Consider the following 18,964-nt stretch of genomic DNA (forward strand, 5'->3'; position numbering starts at 1 on the left):
TGCCAGCAGCGAGCCCTAGCGGGCGGCACTGGCCCGCTGGTGTAGCACTACGCCCGTGGGTTGAGGCATCACAAGGGTGCATAGCCGCCCGTGGGGGCGACAGTGCCCATAGGGGCGCTCAACCGCAAGGGCGGTGCCGTCCGCAAGCACAACGCCCGCAAGCAAGGGCGATGCCCCCACGCCCCCCGCACAAGCTATCATTGGCAAGGTGGCAATGGCCGCAGCAAGTAGGGAGAAGAGAGGGGTTAGGGTTTTCTGGCCAAAAGACAATTTTACCCCACAACAAGTTCTGTCCTTTGTCCAAATTATAAAAATACCCCCTTGCATGTCCTACATGATGATTCCTTGCATGTCCTTTGTCTATACGTCAAAAATTCCTTGCATGTCCCTAATTATAGAAAATATTAATTAATTAAAAAGTTTAATTAATTATTATTTTATTATTATCTAGTAGTCCTACATGATGATGATTTACACGTGATGTATGATATGTGGATGGATGATCATGGACCATGTGATATGTGTACTTATGATTATTATTATTGGAGCATGCGAGCCTCCATTTTATCTCTCGTTTATTGTCAGGCCTGCGTGCCTATGATTAAGTTGTAATCACACAAGGAGGCATAGTGGGAGCATGGATGCGATAGCGGGACCCACGAGACGAACGATCGTAATGCATGGAGAAGCGTCGAGATGCCAACAGAACCGACGAGGACGAGATGGATGATCACAGGGTATGGAGATGCACCGTTGTACACATAGATCTTGATGTGAGTGATTAGGCCCATTGGCTCAAGCCTAATCACATTAGGTTGTGGTCCATGATCATCTGGTATAATTGCTCATGTGATGTGTGATTGTTTATACACCTACTAGATATGTATATATATATTTGCATGTGATGTAGATATATATTAAATATGTATGTGTATGACATGTCATATTAGGAGACCAAATCAAAGGAATCCCTCTCTCGATAATATTAAATCGATAAATATGAGGCAATTAGATTGACCCACGTGGCCTTCCATCGTTATACGTAGGGACCGATTCTCGGTGTAGGTTGAGTTGGTCAAGTCCCTCGAGGCTCACCTATATCACAATTTGCTATCTTTCCTATGACATGAGATGTCACCAGTGATATGAGGACATTATATGATTGGTCGAGTCCCTCGATGGTATATCATCGAATCAGACTCATCTTGTAACGATGGTGTTGAGTTAACCAAACATCACGGTTGGTCAAATCCCTCAAGACCATGGTGATTCGGAGGTCGAACATGACAGGAATCACAAGGTGTTGTGATTGACAAGAGTTGCCTACCTTTCAGGCTTAGTGTGATTGGTCGAGTCCCTTGAGGTTACACTAAGACGTTGATTGGATCCTGATCCCCACTAGAAGTCTACTAGAGACTTCTATTTTATGTGCTGAGGGTGTCGCGTGACTCGCTAGTAAAATAGTGGGAGCATATTAAGATAGAAGTCCATATCTTAATTGTTTATTTTTTTATAAAATTTGCATGTTATTTATTTCTGCTGCATCTTTATTTTCAGAAAATGTTGCTTTCAAATCCCATACATGACATACATGATGTCAACCACCTCACTGGTCCAAATTATACGAATTGGCTCTGCAACTTGAGAATTGTTCTCACGATGGAGAAAATCACGTACGTCCTTCATACAGTGATGCCTACGCCCGAGGAAGGGGCAAGCGAGGATGAGATCACTCGCTACGTGAAGTACATTGACGACTCCACTCTTGCTCAATCTTCCATGTTGGGTTCCATGGCTTCTGAGTTACAAAGACAGCATGAAAAGATGGATGCCAGATCCATTCTCCTATATGTCCGTAAACTATTTGAGGAATAGGGAAGAACTCAATGATATGAGATATCCAAGAGCCTCTTCTGTGCTAGGATAACTAAGGGGACACCGGTTTAGAACCATGTCCTAAAGATGATTGAGTGGATAGAGAAACTTACAGGTCTAGGAATGGTCATAGAGGAAAACTTCCACTATGAAAAAGATGGGCACTAGAAGAGGAACTGCAAAGAGTGCCTTGCAGAGAGGGCGAAACAGAAGCTTGGAGAAGCTTCAGGTATATTCATGATCAATCTCCATTCGTCAGACTCTTATGATAACACATGGGTATTGGATACCAGTAGTTCTTATCATATTTGCAAATCGTTGCAGGTTCTAGCAAGGCTTAGGAGATTGGCGAGAGGCAAGATGGACCTTAAGATGGGCAATGAATCAAAAGTTGCTATAGTAGCTGTTGGCGAGGTCACCCTACATATGCCTTGTGGAGATATTATTACATTGGATGTATGTTATTTTGTTCCTTCTATTGACAAAAATATTATTTTCATTTAATGTTTGGCAGTTAGTTGATATAAAATAGTTTTTAAGAACAATGGTTGTTCAATATTATTAGATGATAAGATCATCATGAGAGGAACATTGCATAATAGTTTGTTTATGCTAGACACTACTCCACATATTATAAATGTAAGTGTGCCCAAGAGGAAACGTTATGAGGTGAACAATGCATACCTTTGGCATTGTAGGCTAGGTCACATCCATGAGGGAAAGATTCAAAAGTTACTAAAAGATGGATATATAGATCCATTCAAATATGAGTCATATGCAACTTGCGAGCCTTGCCTTCGTGAAAAACTGACCAACTCTTCATTTAATAGAACTGGAGAAAGAGCCATTGAGCTATTGGAACTCATACATAGTGATGTATGTGGACCCATGTCAACTCATATCAATGGTGGTTACTCCTACTTCATTACCTTTACTGATGATTTCTCAAGGTATGGACATGTATACTTAATGAAGTACAAGTCCGAGGCCTTTGAGAAATTCAAAGAGTAAAAGAATGAAGTGGAAAATCAAACTGGAAAGAGTATCAAGACTCTTTATCATATCGAGGAGATGAGTACTTAAGTATAAAGTTTACTCAGTTCCTCTAGGACCATGAAATTCTATCCCAATGGATACCTCCTTATACACCTCAGCTCAATGGTGTATCTGAAAAGAGGAATCGTACGCTGTTAGATATGGTACGGTCCATGATGAGTTTCACTAACCAACCAATCTCATTCTAGGGATATGCCCTAGAGATCGCAGCTTACCTTCTGAACAGAGTTCTAACTAAGTCGATAGTGTCTACACCATATAAGATATGGAAAGGGAATAAGCTCAATCTTAAGGTTATTAAGATTTGGGGTTGCCTTACCCACGTTGAAAAACATAACCCCGATAAGTTGGAATTAAGAACGGAGTAATGCAAGTTCATGAGATACCCCAAGAAAACTTGTGAGTATTATTTCTATCATCTCAAGGACCAAGGTCTTTGTAGCTAAGAGAGCAGTGTTCCTTAAGAAGGAACACATTCTTGGTGGAGACAATGGGAGCATGATATAGTTAAGTGAGGTTGGAGAACCTAGCTCAAGCACCACTCTATAGTTCGAGTCTATTTAGGTACCTAACACACAAGTTTCAACTTTACATAGGTCCGGTAGAGTATCCCATCCTCTTGAGAGATATGTGAGACATATTAGAGGAGATGATGTTGAGGATATTAATCCTCAAACCTATGAGGAGGTTATTATGAGTATAGACTTTGGGAAGTGGCAAGAAGCCATGAATTATGAGATGAATTCTATGTTCTCTAACAAGGTTTAGAACCTAGTTGATACGTCCGAGGGTATTGTACCCATCAATTGCAAGTAGATTTTTAAGAAAAAAATCTGAGTAGATAGAAAGGTAGAGACCTATAAAGCAAGATTAGTGGCTAAGGGGTATCGTCAAAGACAATGTGTTGACTATGACGAAACCTTCTCACCCCTAGCCATGCTAAAATCCATCCGAATTCTATTGACTATTGCAGCACACTATGATTATTAGATCTGGCATATGGACGTGAAAACTGCATTCTTAAATGGCAACCTCGATGAGGAGATGTATATGATACAGCCCGAGGGATTCGTGTCCAAGGACTGCCCAAATAAGGTTTGTAGGTTGCTTAGATCTATTTATGAACTAAAGTAAGCTTCCAAAAGTTTGAACATAAGATTTGATGAGGCAATCAGATCTTATGACTTCGTTAAGAATAAAGATGAGTCTTGTGTTTACAGGAAGGTAAGTGGAGCGCTATCATCTTCTTGGTGTTATATGTGGATGACATCCTGATCATTGGGAATGATGTAGGAATGTGATCCACAGTAAAAGCTTGATTATCTAGACACTTCTCTATTAAGGACTTAGGGGAAGCATCTTATATCTTGGGGATTTAGATCTATAGAGATAGACCCTAGAGGATGCTTGGCTTGTCCTAGTCCAAGTACATAAACACCATTGTCAAAATGTTTTGCATGGAAAATTTCAAGAGAGGTCTCATACTGATGAAACATGGGATGTCGCTTTCTAAGAGTATGTCCCCAAAGACTCCTAAAAAAAGGGCGAACATGGATACGGTATGCTTTAGTGATAGGGTCTATCATATATGTCATGCTATGTACTAGGCCTGATATAGCGCATGCTCTGAGTGTCAAGAGCAGGTATCAGGTGAATCCAAGCTTGGAGCACTAGAAAGTAGTAAAGTGTATCCTTAAATACTTGAGAAAAACTAAGGATATTTTACTAGTATATGGAGGTAGTAGTCTCAAGGTTGAAGGTTATACGGACTCGAGTTTTCAGTCCGATGTCGATGATAGCAAGTCGAATTCGGGGTATGTGTACACCTTGAATAGAGGAGTAGTGTGCGGGAAGAGTTCCAAATAAGATACTACTACTGACTCGACCATAGAGGAAGAGTACGTTGCTGCAGTAGAGGCAGCAAAAGAGGGACGTGTGTCCTATAAACCAATCATGTGAGTGATGGAACGTGTGACTTGACACGCAGTCTTTTTACTTATTATAATTTGGCATTTATCACTTTATATTGCTTGTTGCATATATATATATATATATATATATCCTTGGATTTATGCAATGGGAATCGAATCGTGATGAAATTACAATAATGAGACCGATTCGCCATTAAACATTGATCCTAAAGAATCTCTATCATAGGTTACTCGAAAGGGACATCGAGATAACTGGACAAACTGGTCTCATAGTTGCTCATGTAGGGACACTAGGGATACAATACAGGTGCTCATTGGGGAATGAGTTAAGTGATTGATCCGCTTATGGAATGTTGAATGGTTGATGATGCCTTATTGTTAGATAGCGATTCCGTAGTTCCAATAGTGTATCTGATCCTTAGACTTGAGACACCAAGGATGTCCTGTATGAGTACTCCACTCTTTGATACCGGACTTATAGATTTGGATGTCCTAGATCTAGTACAACCGATCATCGGGAGTGGTAGTCAACCTTATGAGGGCTATTAAGTGTCGATAGAGGATCATCCACTCTCGGTGTCATGAGAGAAATGTCCCATGTGTTCTTGCTCAGACAAATCCCTAGGCAAGGTCATTCGGATTGAGAGAGAAAGAGTTCTCCGGGAGAATCCGATTAGAGCGAGACTCAAGTAGAAACTGTATGGGTCTGACAGCACCATCCCCAGTATACGATCTCTGGGATATTAGATGAATGAAAGACTATAGGTACACGGTAAATGAGGATAGACAGGTCCAATGGATTAGATTCCCTTGTATCATCTAAGGACTGTGGCATAGTGGCCCAGTACGTCCGTAGTCGATGAGTCGAGTGAATTATTATGGAGATAATAATTCACTAAACCAGAAGAAATTCTGACATGCAAGACTCATGACCAGCTCGATATTGGGCTTAGAGGGTCACAGACATATTGTAGGCATTGCGATGAATAGTGGTTCGGATATAAGATATCCGATGGAGCCCATATCTTATTGAATATCCAATAAGCCCCTGAATTATTGGATCATGTGGATGAGATCCAATAAGAGTCCATGAGAGATTATTGGATATAGATCCATTAATCTAAGAGGCTTGGGTAGTTGGATGGAGATCCAATACCTAATAGGGGAGGATCCATTAGGGTTAAGTTGATATGGGACCTCTATAAATATAAGTGATTCAATGGTTCGTAGGCTAGAGCCTTTTTGCTTCCTCTCATATTCTCCTCCCCCTCTCCACCTTAAAGCAAGCCTAGAGTTTTGAGGAGCATCATCACAGCCCTGCTATGTGGATCACGCTAGAAAGGAGGGTGTTTGACCTCCTTCACCCTCTCCTAGAGATCTATAGGGATTCAGGGATATACGATCTCCCTAGGTAACACAATCTATCTCACATGTGGTTTTCTATTTCGTAAATTCTGCGCACCAATCTTCACACGATGATGAACATATCTTTGGGAATTGGGGATTTTATTTTTTGTTCTTCCGCTATGCATGTGATGTCGCCCCCCTTAGATATCCAAACAACATCTCATAGTTGCATGGTCGCATCCTGATAACGGGGTCTTCTCCTGACCATCGATGATCCTGCATGACGGGCTGGTGCTAGGGGTTGCCCGGTGTAGTCCTTCCGATGCTTAAGTCAGCGAAGTGTTGAATATTATATTTTGATGATGAAACCAATTGATAAGTGTTTATGATTTGATCTACGTTTTTAATGATGCAAGATGCTTCGATCATGATGAGATAATTAAAGTAAGAAGAATCATGTTGGACCGGAGGAAAACATGTCAGATGATTGGACCTCGGGCTGGAGGATCGGTCGACGTATCGATAGAAGGCTTCGGGCCATGGATTCGGGCATGAGGCCAAGAAGAGAGGATATTACGCCAAGGATATCAGAGTTGCAGAGTCAACTGACCGATTGGGTAATAGGCCGCAAGAGAGGACGATGCGCCGAAGAATCGGACGAAGCATCGATGGACCAATGACATACCGGACAACATGATTCAAGCTTAGTAATAATTATCTAAATCGAAGTGTGTTTTTACATGTGCAGGATTAATTACGATAGCAAGGCATAAAGCAAAATGAAGTCTCGGAGTCAAGAACGTGATTTCGTTAGGAGTTTGAGAGTTCATCGGAAGTCCGGACTCTTTTCCTAACATAAAGGGGAGAAAATAGTAATGTTAACTATAAGAGTGAGTAAGTGTATAGAAAGTGAACTACCTGATCATTCTCTGATCTTGATAAGGTATGACGATTATCGCTAGTTATTGATATGGTGCACATCATGACATCCTACGATGTTGTCAGCCTCGGTGACAGATGAGCTGGCTTGTGGCAAAATCATCCCTATCACCCATGAATTTGCACCGTTCTATCCTTGATTCCAACTTATCGGGGTTATGTCTCTTGACGTGGGTAGGGCAACCCCAAATCTTAACCACCTTAAGATCGGCTTTCTTCCCTTTTTATATCTCATATATTGTAAATATTATAGTTTTAGATGTAACTCTGTTCAAAAGGTAAGCTACAGACTCTAGGGCGTAGTCCGAGAAAGAGATGGGTAGGTTAGCGAAACTCATCATGGATGGACCGCACCATGTCCAACAATGTGTGGTTTCTCCTTTCTGATATATCATTAAGTTGAGATGTATAAGGATGAGTCCATTGGGATAGAATCTCATGGTCTTTGAGGAATTTGGTGAACTCTGTACTCAAATACTCTCCTTCTCGATCTGATCGAAGAGTCTTGATACTTTTTCCAATCTAGTTTTCTATCTCATTCTTGTATTCCCTAAATTTCTCAAAGGCTTCTACTTTATTAGGTACACATGTTTATATCTAGAGAAATCATCAGTGAATATAATGAAGTATGAAAAACCACTTATGGCTTGAGTCGACAAAAGATCATATACATTAATATATACTAGTTCTAGCAACTCAGTGGCTCTCTCTCAAGTTTCACTTAGTGGAGAGTTGGCCAATTTTCCTTGTAGGCAAAACTTAAAGGTTACATATGATTCATAATCGAATGGATCTAAGTATCCATCTTTTAGCAACATTTGACTTCTTCCCTTGTGGATATGACCTAGCCTACAATGCCACAAGTATATATCATTCATCTCATCTCGCTTTCTCTTAGACACACCAATATTCATGACATGTGGAGCAATATCTAGTATAAATAAACTATTATTTAATATTCCTCTACTTATGATCTTATTAACCAAAATCAGTAAACAAGCATTGTTCTCAAAAACTAATTTGTATCTATTATTTGTCAAACTAGAAATAGAAATAATATTTTTGATGATCGAATGAACGAAATAGCATATATCTAATACAAGAATAGCTCTACTAAGCAATTATAGGGTGACCTCGTCAACGACAATAGCAGCAATCTTTACATCATTCCCCATTTTGATGTCCACCTCACCTCTCGCCAATCTCCTAATCTTTCTAGAACCTACAATGAGTTACATATATGAGATGCTCTATCAATATCCAATACCCATACATTGTCATAACTTTCTAGCAAATGGAGATCAATCAAGAATGTACCTAAAGCTTCTTCAAGCTTTTGTTTCACCTTTTCTACAATATACTCATTATATTTCCTCTTCTAGTGCTCATCTTTACCACAATGGAAGCATTATCATTTGTCCTTTGCCAGGTCCTTTTTAACAATATTTATCTTTCCTAGCTTACCCTTGCCCTTACCCTTCTTAAGAGGCGTTTCTGCCTTCCTTTTCTTTCTGGTCTCACCAACATAGAGAACTAGCTTCTCTTTCTTGATGATGCTCTTAACTTCCCTCAATATATTGAGGAGCTGAAGGAGAGTCACCTCAAGTTTGTTCATATTAAAATTCATTATGAACTATGAAAAGAAATTTGAAAGAGACTGAAATATAAGATCTACAGACAAGTTATCCTCTAGGACCATTCCTAAACTCCTAAGCTTCTCTATCCATTCAATCATCTTAAGGACATAATTCTGAACTGATGTCTCCTTAGTCATTCTTGTGTGGAAGAGACTCTTGGATATCTCATATTGTTAAGTTCTTCCCTATTCCTCAAATAATTTACGAAAAAATGAGCAATCTCATCCTCACTTGCTCCTTTCGCAAGCACAAGCACATCTGTGTCAAGGACATGTGATTTTCTCTACCGTGAGAACAATTCTCAGGTTACGGAGTCAATCCATATAGTTTGGACCAGTGAGATGGTTAACATCTAGTATGTCATGTAAGAGATCTATATGCAACATATTTTTAAAAAATAAAGATATAACAAAAATAAATAAATAACATATATATTTTAAATTTTATAAAAAATTAATTAAGATATAGACTTTTATCTTAGTCGACTCCCATTATTTTCTTATAAAATACAAGACATCCTCCGATATATGAAAATCTCCAATAGAAGATTCGTAATAGAGATCATGATTTAATTGGCATCTTAGCACGACCTCAAGGAAAATTGATCAACTTATGAGTCTTATCACCTCGATACCTCAAATGGCAATGATAGAGAAAAATGCAAAATCATGACCAATGTCTATTGTTATAGCGTCTTACCTCCATATCTAAGAAATATATTAAAACTCTACAAATAGCACTGTTAACATTATGAAATCTCTCAAATTAAGAAAACATCAAAGTTGCATATTCTACCGTAATACATTAAAAGCTAAATGAAAGAAATGGAATTTTTAGTGAGTCTATTCACCCCTATTGACTTTTACTGTTTAGAAAGCAACAATAGAATTGTATACTAAGACACATCGAAGATTCACCATGGACCCACTTTTGTTTCATGACAACAATTCAGCAAGCATGCAAATAAATTGTAACTTAAGTTATTTATTTCTATTAATTTTGAACAAATATTGTCATCTTATTTGCATCATTTAACTTTAGTTCAAGTAACTGAAAACAAAAGAATTCATGATTGCAAAGAAAAAAAAAATCAAACGAGGAGAGGAAAGGTGATGGTAGTATAGAATTGACAAGAGAAAAGTCTGATGATTGAGGTATTCAGTTGGAGTCAAGAACCAAAGGTAGTCAAGGGTCAAGGAAAGGACAAGGGGTGGCGATAGAAGTACAGTGGAGATGAACAGTTATGACAGACGGAAGTAAAACATAGGTAAACGACGATGATCGATAGGAGAAAAGGGTACGGAGGGGAGAGGAAAGGGCAGGACGCAATTATACTGCTTCGAAGGGCAAAGGCGTCCTTGGGGTTTTGGGTTAGGTTTAAATTGGTGGACGGATTTTTCTTTTCGACTGATCCATACGAAAGGACGAGAGCTGCTACACTTACCAATGTCAGGAGGGCAATTTGGGGATTAACTCAAAGATGGGGCACAGTAAAGAGAAATATGAAAAGAAGAGATACCTCACAGAAAAGATTCAAAAGGAGGAGGTTTTTATTAAAAATTTATTTCCCCAAATAACAAGCGGCATACGAATTTCTTAGAGATCAAATATGTACATTTTTTTAGTCATCAAAACATCATTGTTGGTTCCCCAATTCTGTATCGTATCTTAATTTTCAAACTCTTCTTTCGGTGCAATATTTTGCTCATTCACCTCCGTTTCATTTTGATGACAATCAATTAAGAATAAAGAGAAGACGTGGGAGAGGAGGGATGAAGAACGATAGTCAAAAGACAAAGGGTGACAAACAGAAACGGTTGCATTAGAGATGTACTTTTGTTCTCATTGTAATCCAAATTTCAAGACTGACATAAATATCCTCTCAAAAATAATGACAACGATTCAAGTTAATAATATTTAAGTAATCTTAGCTATATTTATAAAATCGGATATGGTTCATGCGAGTTTAACAAAGTCGATCGATTTAGTCGGTCAAGTGAATTAGTCGACCAAATTTTCCAATCTGACACCTACATTCTATAGCAATTAGTCGGTCAGCATTTACGAGGAAAACAAGTAAAGTTAATTCACACTGAAAAATCATAAGATAATAACATGAAAAGACTCCGCAGATATATATACATCTCATGTACTCTGACCGAGAAGTGCAATCGTACGTGTGAAGATACTGCTCGAAACATATGCAAACACGTTATAAATGTCACGTAACACAAAATGCACTAGAATTGTAGAATTGAATAAAATTCTAGTGCATATTAGAATTGTAGAATTGAATAAAATTCTAGTGCATATATGTCCCAGCATGCACTAGAATTGAATACAATTCTGAAAGAAATTGTATGATAACCGACAGCAACACACGCAAAATATGATCCAGATGACCAGTCCATAAGTCAAACCTGAAGTCAGACATCATTTCTATTCTATGGTTCAAACCTATTAAATTAATACCGGTCACAAGCCAAGTTGCAGCTTACAAAACTGGCTGTTTGATGCCGGGAGCAGATCGAAATATCCATTAACAACACGTAAAGTGGACCTAGTCTTAATATATGTCAGAACAGAAACTAATTAAACACAGAACAAAGGAATGAATTGCAAGCAAAATGAGAAAAAAGATGCATTGCAAAACACACTGATGCATGGAGTGGGAGATCTCTGGATTACTCCTGTTTGGGGAGGAATCACAGAAATCAGCCAGATGAAAAGCAAATAAGCATACAATTGATCATGCAAACCCCTGTTAGCACTACTGAACAACATCGATTAATCATGCTATGATCCAGCAGTTTTATAAACTCAGAAATAAATTTTATCATAGTAGTTTTATCAGCAAACACTGTAAATGATACAACTAGAAAAAAGCCTTATGGCATCTGAGTGATATCGATAGACCAATCCAAAGTGAATCCTGTCAGTCTCGTGTTCATGATATCCATGAAATTCTCAGAAATGGTGAGCCACGTGCACTAGACTGGGCTGATTTTGACGATAACATATGTCCCAGCATGCACTAGAATTGAATACAATTCTAAAAGAAATTGTATGATAACCGACAACAACACATGCAAAATATGACCCAGATGACCAGTCCATAAGTCAAAACTGAAGTCAGACATCATTTCTTATCTATGGTTCAAACCTATTAAGTTAATACCTGTCACAAGCCGAGTTGCAGCTTACAAAACTGGCTGTTTGATGCCGGGAGTAGATTGAAATGTCCTTTAACAACACGTAAACTGGACCTAGTATTAATATATGTCAGAACAGAAACTAATTAAACCCAGAACAAAGGAATGAATTGCAAGCAAAAAAAGAAAAAAGATGCATTGCAGAACACACTGATGCGTGGAGTGGGAGATCTCTGGATTCCTCCTGTTTGGGGAGGAATCACTGAAATCAGCCAGATGAAAAGCAAATAAGCACACAATTGATCATGCAAACCCCTATTAGCACTACTGAACAACATTGTTTAATCATGCTATGATCCAGCAGTTTTATAAACTCAGAAATAAATTTTATCATAGTAGTTTTATCAGCAAACACTGTAAATGATACAACTAAAAAAAAGCCTTGTGGCATCTGAGTGATATCGATAGACCACTCCAAAGTGAATCCTCTCAGTCTCATGTTCATGATATCCAAGGAATTATCAGAAATGGTGAGCCACAACATAGGATGATATTTTAACCTGCATCAGGAGTATAGAAAAATGTCCACATGAGCAAAATGGTGTCTAATGATGATTAAATAACGAACTTCAAATTACATATATAGATCAAAATCAAAAGGATTACCTGCGAAGATTAAGAAAGTATAGTAGCCGGTGATGAAGATGCCATTCAACTTTCAAATTTTTTTTCTGTGTTCACTGGAGGCAAGCTCGTCAGAACCCACTGAGGTGTAGTAGAACTTAGCCACAAGGCTTCACCAGTTTTCTTGTGTTTAAAATCAGGAGATTTCTGATTGAACTGCATATGTAAGAAAAAACAACAAATAAGTAATATCAAGCAGTCAAATAAATTGATGTCATCTTAGTTGAAATATCTGTTGAATATCAGGGTTATACCTTGTTTGCCCGGTTGTCCCACCAATCATTTGGATTATCCACAAGGCTCTTCCATGAATTTTCTGCCAATGGCAATCGAAAAATGTTAAAAGAAAGCATAAAATATATTCCAGACCAAATTATACTATCATAGTAAGTCGAAGGAAATGTTTAACTAAGGTAAACTTATAAGAAATAAATAAGTGATAATTATTTTTTCAACAACAATCATCAAAAGCTGTCATATATTTAAAACACAACTGGAGAAAAAAGTCATAAACTTCCAATCATAATTCCAGCACCCTGACGATTTGTCAAAACACCCTTGGTGAAAATTTTCTTTTGATAAAGTAAAATAAGCTTTTTACCAGTTGTAACTTAAAGAACTAAAAAAGGAGAACAGTAAATTAAAGATTCAATTGGTAAAGACCTGCTAGTATGCAAAGTCTAGGAAACCCATAAAATAACAAAGTCCATGAACTTGCACTTGTGATCATTCTTTAAATTCAGGACGAATAAAGTTATGCCAATACCATATGAACATGCATAATCACATTCCACCGAATAATACAATTAAATTAAATTAAATTAATCTCAACCTTGAGAGCCAAATTTTGAAGGAATGGGACTAATTAAGAAAAAAGAACAGCAATGCATCGCCAAGAAATGGAAAGAAATGTTGTTTTCTTTAGGAGTTTCTCATGCACTACTCCACTGTCCTTGGGCACGTTTCTACATATTGGGGATAATTTACAGACATGCTAATTACCACTTCACCATCATCATCATCATCATTGTCTAGACGACAATCAAACACGTCATGCAATGCAAGACCAACTGGTTGCGTGGAATGTAGGATGGATAAAGTTGACAAAACAGGACAAATCAACTGAGGAGCCACTCTCTTTTTGTGTATGTCCCTTGTCGAGCCCTTGTTAACACCATCTTCTGGTCTCATTCTCCCAGTGTAATGGTTTTATCATGAGCTCACACCACTCACCCCTCGAGTAAGATTTGCTGTTATCAAATTGCAAGTAGCAGACAATGCTAAAGAACAAGAATTAAACTAAATGACACTAGATATCTTACTTTGGTTCTTTAGGTGCGTTACCCAACATGTTGCAGTCTATACGGACATAAATAGAAGACAATCTGGAGGAAAAAAGAAGAAACAAATTTTGAGAGTGAACAAAGAGCCTCACAACACGACACAAGTTCTCGAAGATCAGCAGAGGAGAGAACAGGTGGAGAGAGGAGAAAACAGGAAAGGTGCAGAGAGGAGAGAACAGGAGACATAGAAGAGTGAGAACAGGAGGAAGAAGAGTACCAAAGGAGATGAATGGGAGGAAAGGAGAGAACAAGAAAGGGAGTGCTAGTTACAGGTGCCCTACAATGAAATCACGTGAGTGATGACATATGTAACATGCTGCATAGTATTTTTGGTTATGACATTTTCACACTTTATATTGGTTGATAAATATATTGTGATGTCCTTAGATCTATGCAATGAGAATTGGATCATGATTAGATCATGATAATGAGACTAATTCGCCTATAAACACATACCTTAAATATTCCCCATCATAGGTTGCTTGAGAAGAACATCGAAATAACTGAATAGACCAATATGCTATATACCTATCCATATAATGAATGTAGCTAGTCTCATAGCTACTTGTGTGGAGACACTAAGGATATAGCACAAGTGCTCACTAGAGAATGAGTTTACCGAATAATCCGCTCACGGAATGTTGGATGGTTAATGATACCTTATCGTCAGACAGTGGTTTCGTGGTCCTAATTGTGTGTCTGATCCTTAGAGTTGAGACACCAAGGATGTCCTGTATGAGTACTCCACTCTTTGATACCAGACTTAAAGGTCTAAAAGTTCCAAATCTAACACAACCGATCATCGGAAGTGGTAGCCAACCTTACAAGGGCAATTGAGTGTCGATAAAGGATCATCCGCTAAGAGGAATGTCCCGCATGTTCTCGCTCAGGCAAATCCCTAACCAAGGTCATTCAAATTGAGAGGAGTTCTCCAAGAGAATCCGATTAGAGCAAGGCTCGAGTAGATTCCGTAGGAGCCTGACAACACCATGTCAGGTATACGGTTATTGGGATATTAGATGAATAAAGGACTATAGATACACGGTAATAGAGAGCAAACGAATCCAATGGATTAAATCCTCTTGTACCGTTTGGGGACTATGGCATAGTGGCTTAGTACATCCATAGTCGATGAGTTGAGCGAATTATTATGGGATAATAATTCACTAAATCAGTTCTGACAAGTACAACTCACGACCGGCTCGGTATTCGGCCTAGAGGGACACACATATGGTGGATGATGCGACGAATAGAAGATTGGATATATGATATCCAATAAGCCCCTGTTTTATTGGATCTGTTCTCGGTATTCGGCCTAGAGGGTCACACACATATGGTGGATGACGCGACGAATAAAAGATTGGATATATGATATCCAATAAGCTCCTATTTTATTGGATCCGTTAAGTGAAACCCAACAAGAGCTTAGAGTGGATAATTGGATAGAGATCCAATTCCCATTAAGCTAGGGATAATTAGATGATGATCCAATATCTAATATACTAGGGTAATTAGATGAAAATCCAATACCTAATAGGGCATGATCCATTAGGGTTAACAAAGAGGGCTCTCTATAAAAGAGATACGAGACTAAAAGGGTTACAAGGCTGGACCCAATAGCCACCACCTCCAAGACCACTCTTTGCTTCTTCCTCAACCGACTACCCCCCTCTCTGGTGAGAGAGGGCAGCAAGAAGGACTGCCCCTGCTGCATGGTGGTAGTGCACGAAAGTGAGGAAAGAACGCGTCACGAGAGGAGGTGCATCGTCGCCTCATCCGCCGTGTCGCGAGACGAGAACGCGAGATCTACTTCATCCATAGACTAAGATATACGGACAAGGGATATACGAGTTCCCTTAGGTGAGAGCGTCTCACAAATCTTACACAGTTTTCGATTTCACGATTTTTTCACTCCCAATCGTCGAATGCGATTCAATATACATTTGTTTTTAGGAAACCGATTTCCGTTCTATTTTTCCGCTACGCATGTGATTCTCTCCCAGGTTTCCCAACAGTGGCATCAGAGCCAGGTTGTTCGTGCAACGATTGGTTATTAATTACGTGTGTTGTGCTGAATCGTGTAAAATCGATGTTTACGTAAAGTTGTTACGTTTGATACCAATCATAGATTTGAACTGCATCAGTTTTGGCATTTAAAAGGTCATGTTGACCACTGATTTATCATCAAAACGATTGACAGAAAACTGGGAAAAGGGCAACAACTGTTGCAGCCCTGCAATGTTAGCGGAAGGCTACTTGCAACCTTGGCCAAGAGTAGAACTTGATGCTCTCGGCCTTGCCAAAGGTTGCATGGCCAAGCAGAACCCCTATAGCCAGGGATTCTTCGTTGCAAAGGGGTCCCTGGCGGCTAGGGTTTCCTGGCCACCCAAGCAACCCGTGCGGCCAAGATTTCCTAGTCGTATGGGATACTCAGTAGTATGGATACTATAGAGTTTCCTAATTGGATTAAAAGTTAATCCAAGTTTAATTAATTAAATAATTTAATTAATTATTACCTAGTAGTCCTACACCTTTGTGTACATATGATGTATGATGTGAACAGATGATCATGAGCCATGTGTGATGATGTGTATGTGATTATTATTATTGGGACCTACGAGCCTCCCTCTCCTTCCCATGTATCCGACATGTAATTCTATCTCTCTCAGTATTGTACTTCCTCTTATGTGATATGTGTATTTGTGGGCCTATGTGCCTGTAATTAAGTTGTAATTTCACGAGAAGGCGCAATGAATGTTTGGAAATACTAGCGAGACCAAAGAGGACGAGGCGAATGATCATCGGGCATGGAGATACACCGAAGTGCCGATAGGACCGATGAGGGCGAGACAGATAATCACCGAGCATAAAGATGCGCCGAGGCACACTTGAATCTTTTTGTTTGTGATCAAGCCTTTGGCTCGGTTTTGATCACTTTGACTCTGGTCCATGATTATCTGGTGTGGATGTATGTGCATATATATGATATATATTTCTACACCTACTAAGTAATATATATATATATATATATATATATATATATATATACACATGAGATATCAATAATATATTAAATATATGTGTGTGACACATAACATTTAACCACGAGACCGAATTAAATTAAAAAAACCCCTCTAAAATAATATTGACCCACGTGTCCTTCCAACATTATAGGCGGAAATCATTTTTCGACGTAGGCTAAGTTGGTTAAGTCCTCAGAGACCATAATAATTCAGAGGCCGAACATGATGGAAATCACAAGTTATGATTGGCAAGAGTTGCCTACCATTTGAGTTTAATGTGATTGGTCAAGTCCCTCAAGGTCATATACTAAGATGTCGATTGGATCCCAATCCCCACTAAAAAATCGTCGGGGATTTTCGATTCACATATCGGAGGGAGTTGTGTGTTTCACGAGAAAATAAGAATAGATTAAGATAAAAGACCATATTTTAATTGTAATTGCAAAATCCAAAATCTGCATATTATTTACTTTTCAACTACATCTTTAATTTTTAGAAAATATCGCTTTCAAATCCCTTATATGATATACTTGATATCAATCGTCTCACTGGTCCAAACTACACGGATTGGCTCTGTAACCTAAGAATTATTTTCATGACAAAGAAAATCACATATGTCCTTGACATAGTAATATCTACGCCCAAGGAAATGGCAAGTGAGGATGAGATCACTCGCTACGTGAAGTACATTGATGACTCCACTCTTGCTCAATATTACATGTTAGGCTCCATGACTCCCAAGTTACAGAGGCAGCATGAAAAGATGAATGTTATATTCATTCTCCTACATCTCCGCAAATTGTTTAAGGAACAGGAAAGGACTCAACGATATAAAATATCCAAGAGTCCCTTCCGCGCTAGGATGACTGAGGGGACATCCGTTCAGAACCATGTCCTTACGATGATTGAGTGGATAGAAAAACCCACGGATTTAGGAATGGTCCTAGAGGATAACTTGTGTGTGGATCTTGTATTTCAATCCCTCCCAGATTCCTTTTCGCAGTTCATTATAAATTTCAACATACACAAGCTTGAGGTGACTCCCTGAGCTCCTTAATATATTGAGGGAGGCTAAGAGCACCACCAAGAAAAAAAAGTCAGTTCTCTATCCTGGTAAGACCAAAAGAAAAGGAAGGCAGAAAAGTCCCTGCAGAAGGACAAGGGCAAGGGCAAACCGGGCAAAGCAAAGGTTGCAAAGAAGGACCCAACAAAGGACAAAGGCCAGTACTTCCACTATGGCAAAGACGGGCACCGGAAGAGGAACTACAAAAAGTACCTTGTAGAAAAGGCGAAACAAAAACTTAGAAAAGCTTCAAGTACATTCATGATTGATCTTCATTTGTTAAAAAATTATAATAGTGCATAGGTATTAGATACCGATAGTGCATCTCATATCTGCAATTCATTATAGGTTCTGGCAAGGCTAGGAGATTAGCAAGAGGCGAGATGGACCTTAGGATGGAGAATGATGTAAAGGTTGACGTTAGGAAGGTCACCCTACAATTGCCTGGTGGATCTCTTTTAGCATTAAATGTTTCCTATTTTGTTCTTTTAATTTATCAAAAATATTATTTCTATTTTAGGTTTGACAAATAATTAATATAGATTAGTTTTTGAAAACAATGATTATTCATTGATCCTAAATGATGAGAACATCGATAAATAAATATTAAATAATGGTTTATTCATATTAGATGATGCTTCATATGTCATGAAGCGAGATGAGATAAACAATACATACTTATGGCATTATAGGCTGGGTCATATCTATGAAAGAAAATTCTAGAGATTACTAAAGGATGGATACTTAGATTCATTTGATTACGAATCATATGCAACTATCGAGTCTTGTCTTCAAGGGAAATTGACCAACTCTTCATTTAATAGAATTGGAGAGAGAGCCATTGAGTTGCTGCAACTCATACATAGTGATGTGTGTGGTCCCATGTCAACTCAGGCCATAGGCGGTTATTCTTA

The 18,964-nt window shown here is 38.7% G+C and overlaps 1 protein-coding gene across 2 annotated transcripts in view; it reads right to left on the minus strand.

Annotated features, from left to right (window-relative positions):
* Positions 1-12,236: 12,236 nt before the first annotated feature.
* The window catches only part of LOC135674158 (protein OSB3, chloroplastic/mitochondrial-like), a 30,532-nt gene continuing 23,804 nt past the window's right edge, over positions 12,237-18,964 (minus strand). For both annotated transcript variants that reach the window (XM_065183699.1, XM_065183698.1), the window contains 3 exons: positions 12,876-12,937; positions 12,604-12,777; positions 12,237-12,497 (listed from right to left, as the gene is read on the minus strand). In XM_065183699.1, the coding sequence (XP_065039771.1) occupies positions 12,649-12,777; positions 12,876-12,937 (191 nt within the window). In that variant the 3' untranslated portion in view covers positions 12,237-12,497; positions 12,604-12,648. The remainder of the gene's footprint in view (positions 12,498-12,603; positions 12,778-12,875; positions 12,938-18,964) is intronic.

Source organism: Musa acuminata, chromosome BXJ1-5 (genome assembly GCF_036884655.1).
Source record: "Musa acuminata AAA Group cultivar baxijiao chromosome BXJ1-5, Cavendish_Baxijiao_AAA, whole genome shotgun sequence".
Lineage (NCBI taxonomy): Eukaryota > Viridiplantae > Streptophyta > Magnoliopsida > Zingiberales > Musaceae > Musa > Musa acuminata.